This window comes from Thermobia domestica, chromosome 7, assembly GCF_964235325.1.
Source record: "Thermobia domestica chromosome 7, izTheDome1.hap1.1, whole genome shotgun sequence".
Taxonomy (NCBI): Eukaryota; Metazoa; Arthropoda; class Insecta; order Zygentoma; family Lepismatidae; genus Thermobia; species Thermobia domestica.
In genome coordinates, this window is record NC_137460.1 from 153,589,535 (window position 1) to 153,596,767 (window position 7,233).

General features: G+C 39.1%; 1 protein-coding gene across 1 annotated transcript; it reads left to right on the top strand.

The window, feature by feature from the left end:
• Nucleotides 1-1,656: 1,656 nt before the first annotated feature.
• LOC145689371 (uncharacterized) lies at nucleotides 1,657-6,870 on the top strand. The gene has a single exon (XM_081763525.1). It carries the CDS (start codon nucleotides 1,657-1,659, stop codon nucleotides 6,868-6,870), a length of 5,214 nt encoding a protein of 1,737 aa, XP_081619651.1.
• Nucleotides 6,871-7,233: the final 363 nt, after the last annotated feature.

Below are 7,233 nucleotides of genomic sequence, written 5' to 3' on the forward strand. Positions count from 1 at the left end.
CTAAGCCTTGTGACCGATGTCCTTGCCTCCTGAAGATTTCTTGACGACCGAGATCGACAGTCAACTAATTTTTAGTACTCAGATACAAACCGCCTATTATTCCATGTTTATACACGGTGTTATAATAATAATTAGTTATAGTAGTAGTAGTATCATTGATAATTATATTGTCTATGTAGGATACTTGAAGAGAGTAGTACTTGGAACTATACAAAGGATTTAGCTCGAATTGGTTCATTTTGGCTCGACTCGACTTGAAACTTGATCCGAATTCGAGTCGAGTTGGGGGATTTTTTTCAAGCCGAGTTCTATAGTCGAGCTCAAAGATGTCTGCTTCAAGTCGAGTCGAGTTTTAAAGAAAACTCGCTCGAACCCGCTCGTGCCCATCCCTATTGTACGCATGACGGGCATATAGAGTTCTTTCGAGGGGAATAGAACCATAAATATAATACAGGGTGAGTCAAAAGTCCTTGAACACCTGCATAAGTTTGAAAATCGACGGAAAAGTAAAAAGTGATTATGGGAACAGAGGTTTGATGAGGGGCCGCAACTTTTGGAGTGTATGTCATTCACGACGTCATCTTGAAATCCGCCATTTTGGATTCAAGTCAATTTTTTTAAATGAGAAGGGGGGTGTATGAAACATCAAATAACACTAGCTTGAACTCAGAAATTTAGTGGTGTAATTTTTTTTTCTATCTTGTACAGTTTAGAAGTTATTAATGTTCAAAGGTGGGAAATTACCTTGGTACTGAATCCTACAACACATGTTCTATGTGTTGTCCATCCCGTGCAATTCACAGCTGTAGTTGCCGCAACCACTCTGACTGCACACGGAGGAGAATGTCTCCTGAAATTTGGTCACAGACTTGTTGGATGCGTTCCTCCAGGTGTCTCAAATCACGGATTGTCTCAGCATACACTATCTGCTTAAGATGTCCCCATAGATAAAAATCAAGGGGCGTTAAGTCAGGGGATCTGGGCGGCCACTCCACGGGACCACGGCGACCAATCCACTTCCCTGGCAGTTGTTCATCCAACCATTCATAGACAGCAAATCTATAGTGTGGAGGGGTTCCATCGTGCTGAAAATAAGATGGGAAAATGCCGTCATCGTTCAGTGAGGCAGGGACACAAGGTCCTGCAGCAGCATCAGATACTGTTCAGAACTGAGCGTTCTTCTCAATAAAAACTAACGCCAGTAAGTAAATGAAGAGGCAGCAACATAAAAACTAATACTTTTTCTCCCCAGCAGGGTGAGTGTGTGTGTGTAAAAAACGTGACACCAAGAAAGCAACGGTAGCTACGTGTATTGTGTTAATATCGCATTAATCTACATATAATAATATTCATCTAGCAACTTTGTTTGTATTTTTTGAATTCATATAATTTTGTGTGTTACGAAATGCAAATATATTGAACAATCTCAAAGCAACGTCGAAGAATTATTAAGAAACCAGCGCCTACACAAGGATTACATCGACCAAATGGTCCATCCACGCCGGATCAGGATTCAACAGTGCAGTTAACAAGGTAGGTAGTGAGTGCATATTACAATATAATATTATCCTTGTATCACTTATACAAAATAAGCCTGTAAAAGCAAAGCCTCATTTAGAACGTAAGTGTTAAAAGTATATTTAATTTGAGTGAAGCATGACGGACAGAATGAAAGAATTAGTTTTCAAGAGAGGTCAAATTAAGGCCAAACTCACTCGTTTTAAACCTTTTGTAGATAGCTTTACAGCAGATCAGAATATTTCGCAGTTAGTGTTACGTTACGAGAAAATAAAACATTGCTATGATGAATTTGATGCAATACAATCCGAAATAGAAATGTTACAGGGTTCATCAGAAATTGATCAGGAAACGCAAGAAAGAGAGCAATTCGAGAGTACTTATTTTGATTTAGCAGCTAAGACGGAAGTGTTCATAAATCAACACAGCTCCAGTGCAAAGAAAAATGAAAACAATGAATCAAGCAATTCTAATCCATCAGTTAGGTTGCCGGTGATAAACCTTCCGACCTTTTCTGGAAGCTACGATGAGTGGTTGTCGTTCTATGACACGTTTCAGGCATTAATACATAACAATAGCACATTGCTGCCAGTCCAAAGGTTTCATTATTTGCGTTCTTCTCTACGTGGGGAGGCTCTTGAAGTAATACAAGCCTTGGAAATTTCTTCTGAAAACTATGACGTAGCATGGACTTTACTCAAAGAACGTTTTGAAAACAAAAAGTATATTGTTAACAAACACGTCAAAGTTTTATTTGAAATGCCAATGGTGGAACGTGAGTCGGCTGTTTCGCTTAAATCTCTTTTAGACAGCACAGTAAAACATTTGAGGGCTTTAAAATCATTAGGTCAACCGACAGAAAGCTGGGATGCATTACTTATTTATTTGATTGTGACGAAACTAGACAATACAACACATAAGGAGTGGGAGAAAACACAATCAACGAATGAATTACCGAGCATGTCACAGCTGACACAATTTTTACAGCAGCGTTGCCAAGTTTTAGACGCAGTTGATAATAAGCGTAGACCTAAAGAGACACCCTCAGTTCCAAGTAACAAATATCAACAAACAAATAAGGCAGGCAAAAAGAGTTCTTACTCAACGACAGCACACGTAACGTGTTCCGACAACAATGCATGTCCCAGCTGTAAAGGCTCACACAAATTATTTCAATGCCAATCATTGTTGAAAAAATCTATAGGAGATAGAATTAAAGAAGTTAAACGTCTTTCTTTGTGTATAAATTGTCTCAAACGAGCGCATAAGGCAAATGAGTGCTTATCAGGTAATTGTAAAATATGCAATAAAAAGCATAACACATTACTGCACTACTCGCGTTGTCCATCGCCCACTAAAGCGAATGAACCACAAGATGAAAGGGAAATAGGTCAAGGTCAAAACACACTCGCTGCGATCACATCAGTCAAGCAGGAATGTAAAGGTAAGAATATTCGTTCTACAAACAGCGTACCGCAGAATCTTAGGAGACCACCAAGAATTATGCTATCCACAGCTGTAGTATATGTTAAAGATAAACAGGGTAATTTTCAAATGTGTCGAACACTTCTCGATTGTGCTTCTCAGTCCAATTTCCTAACAAACAGAATGGTTCAATTATTGGGACTAACAAAGAGTAATAGCGTTGTACACATAAATGGTATAGGTAATGCTAATACAAGGTCATGCCATAGCGTTCAGGCTACAATTAAGTCAAGACATAACAATTATTCAGCCACATTAGACTTCATCATATTGCCGCAAATATCACAAGACTTGCCTATGGTTCATGTAGACACGTCATCGTGGGAAATACCTTCCAACATTGAATTAGCAGATCCTAGCTTCAACATACCACAGCGTATTGACATGTTATTGGGGGCGGAAGTATTCTTTGATCTACTTTGTGAAGGGCAAATAAAACTCAAGGCAGGGTATCCAACCTTGCACAAAACATTGTTTGGCTGGATTGTAGCTGGAAAAATAGACAATCAACCACACATTTCGACAAATGTCTGTCACCTCTCCACAACAGAAAAAATACACGAGCAATTACAAAAATTCTGGACGATAGAAGAATGTTCAACAAAACATCCATTAAGTCAAGAGCAGGCAGAATGTGAAAGACATTTCAAAGAAACACACCGGAGAGACGAGACTGGGAGATTCATCGTCAGACTTCCCTTTAAAGAAAATGTGGGGAATCTTGGTAAATCCAAGGAGATTGCAACGAGAAGACTTTATTCAATGGAAAAAAGGCTTATGAAGGATACTGAGAAAAAAAGGGCATATATAGCGTTCATGAAAGAGTACGAAGATTTGGGTCATATGGAAGAAATAACTAGAGCAGAGAGCGATACAATGATGCCAGACTACTATCTTCCCCATCATTGCGTAATGAAGGAGACCAGTACTACTACCAAACTCAGGGTTGTATTTGATGCATCGTGCAAAACAACTTCTGGACTTTCATTAAATGACACGATGAGGGTCGGGCCTACAATCCAAGAAGAATTATTTTCCATAACAGCAAGATTCAGGCAACATCAATACGTCATGACAGCTGATATAGAGAAGATGTATCGCAACATTAGGGTACATGATTCAGATGCAAACTACCAGAAAATAATGTGGAGAGAAAACCCTCAAGAAGCAATAAAGATATATCGACTCAAAACTGTAACATATGGTACTGCAGCAGCTCCTTTTCTAGCCACTAGATGTCTTCAGCAACTAGCCATAGAAGAGAAGAAGAATTTCCCTAAGGCAGCAGAAGTTGTAATGAGGGATTTCTATATTGATGATCTTCAAACAGGGACAAACACGAAGAAGGAACTACATGAATTACAAGGTCAACTCACAACTCTTCTGCAAAGAGGTGGGTTTTGTTTGAGAAAATGGTGTAGCAACGACACTTCACTGCTTTCAAAAATACCCAGTGAACTTCAAGAATCAAATTTCACCATTCAACCAAATGATGATTGCATCACAAGAAGTTTAGGATTGTTGTGGAATCCCATTAAAGACACATTTTCTTTCTCTGTCAAACCAAGAAACAACCCTCAACAAATCACGAAGAGGACTATTCTTGCTACAGTAGCGAGCATATTTGATCCCTTAGGATTAATAGGACCAGTTATTCTTAAGGCAAAAATATTTCTGCAACGTTTGTGGGAATTAAAATTGAATTGGGATGAAGAAGTTCCAGCCTCATTGCATTCAGAGTGGGAAACTTTTGAGCAGCAACTTCAAGAGTTGGAATCACTACATGTTCAGCGGAAGGTTATTCAAGAAACACAATCGCAGGTAGAAATTCACGGATTTTGCGACGGATCTCAGAATGGATATGGAGCTTGTGTATATGTAACATCTAGTACAAAAAATGGAAAATTCACAGCAAACTTACTATGTTCAAAATCTCGAGTAGCACCTTTGAAGAAGACAACTATTCCTCGCCTAGAACTTTGTGCACCTTTGTTACTTGCACAGCTAACTCAGAAAGTAATACAAGCGTTACATTGCAAGATCGATAAGGTTGTTTTATGGTCAGATTCCACCATTGTATTAACATGGATAAGAGGACCTTGTTCTCAATGGAAGACGTATGTTGCAAATCGTGTGGCGGAAATTCAACAGTTGACTTGTAACTATGAATGGAGACACATCAGAACAGAGGAGAATCCAGCAGATCATATATCGAGAGGATTAACACCGTCAGAGATTCTTGATAATGAATTATGGTGGCATGGGCCTTCCTGGCTATCTGAGCAATTAGACTCACAGACGAGGGAAGATGTTTGTGACCTAAGCGATGTTCCCGAGCAACGAAGAAATACAGCAGTAATGGTTTCTACAACACCGTGTCAACTCTTAGACAGATATTCTTCATTAAGAAAATTGCAACGTGTAACTGCTTATTGCCTACGATTCACACACAACATGAGAAGATCTAATTGTGACAGACAGCATGGACATCTTACAGTAAGTGAATTACATGAAGCACTCGAATGTCTTATTAAACTATCACAACAACAAGCATTTCACAAGGAATTAAATGCATTGAGATCAGGAAAGGAAGTCGACAACCAAAGTCAACTGAGAAATTTGAACCCATACTTGGATGAGAGGCAAATCACCAGAGTCGGAGGAAGATTAAATGCAGCAGATCTTACTGAAGGACAGAAACATCCTATTGTACTTCCAGCTAACTGCAACTTGACAAAGTTAATCGCTCAAGAAGAACATAAGAAGCTATTGCATGCCGGGCCTCAATTATTGTTATCATCCTTGCGACAATCATATTGGCCAATACGTGGACGAAACTTGGTTCGTCAAGTTGTGCATCAGTGTGTCATTTGTTTCAGAAACAATCCTAAAGATGGTAAACAGATGATGGGAGATCTACCAGCTGACAGAGTTCAACCAACAAGACCATTTCTTCACAGCGGCGTTGACTACTGTGGGCCCATTTACCTTAAATCGAGTAACCGACGGGGATCCAAACTCCATAAGGCATATATAGCACTTTTCGTGTGTTTTGCGACTAAGGCGGTTCACATTGAACTTGTTAGTGATCTAACTACAGAGGCGTTTATTGGAGCATTAAAGCGATTCATGGCTCGTCGAGGAAAATGCGCTAAACTGTATTCTGAAAATGCAAGTAACTTCGTTGGTGCAAAAAGGGAACTACAAGAATTGAAGACATTATTTGAATCAGAACACCATAAAGAAAAAATACATAATTTTCTAGCAGCTGATAACATCACGTGGGTTTTTATTCCAGCAAGATCACCAAACTTCGGAGGCTTATGGGAATCATCAATTAAATCTCTCAAATACCATTTAAAGAGAGTTGTGGGGAATGCTTCACTCACCTACGAAGAGATGAACACTATTTTGACACTGATTGAGGCTTGCTTAAACTCTAGACCCTTAACACCATTATCAAATGATCCAAACGACCTACATCCTTTAACACCTGGTCATTTCCTAATAGGCGACGCACTCACTACCATATCAGAACCTAACTTGAAAAATATTCCTGTCAACAGACTTTCGAGATGGCAATACATACAACAACTTCATCAGCAATTTTGGTCCAGATGGTCAAAGGAGTATCTATCAAGTCTTCTAGAACGATCCAAGTGGAGAAGAAAATTCCCCAATCTTCTGGAAGGTGATTTGGTGCTCATCAAAGAAGATAACATTCCACCTCTAAAATGGAAAACTGGACGTATTGTGCAATTGTTTCCTGGGAAGGACGGAATAGTACGAGTGGCAACAGTGAAAACTACCAGAGGTACAACAACAAGATCTATTCGTCAATTGTGCCCGCTTCCTAAGGAGAGTTAATGTGTTGGTGTTATTCATAGTGTGTACATTGTGTGATTCATAGTGTTGTGTTGTGTGTGCATTGTTCTGTTTATGTTTATATCATTCATTCATAACTTGTGTTATCTATTGTTGTGTATATTAAGTTCATGAACCAAATTAATCATTCATAGATTTGTTGAAGGAATTCCTTCAAGGCGGGCGGTATGTTCAGAACTGAGCGTTCTTCTCAATAAAAACTAACGCCAGTAAGTAAATGAAGAGGCAGCAACATAAAAACTAATACTTTTTCTCCCCAGCAGGGTGAGTGTGTGTGTGTAAAAAACGTGACACCAAGAAAGCAACGGTAGCTACGTGTATTGTGTTAATATCGCATTAATCTAC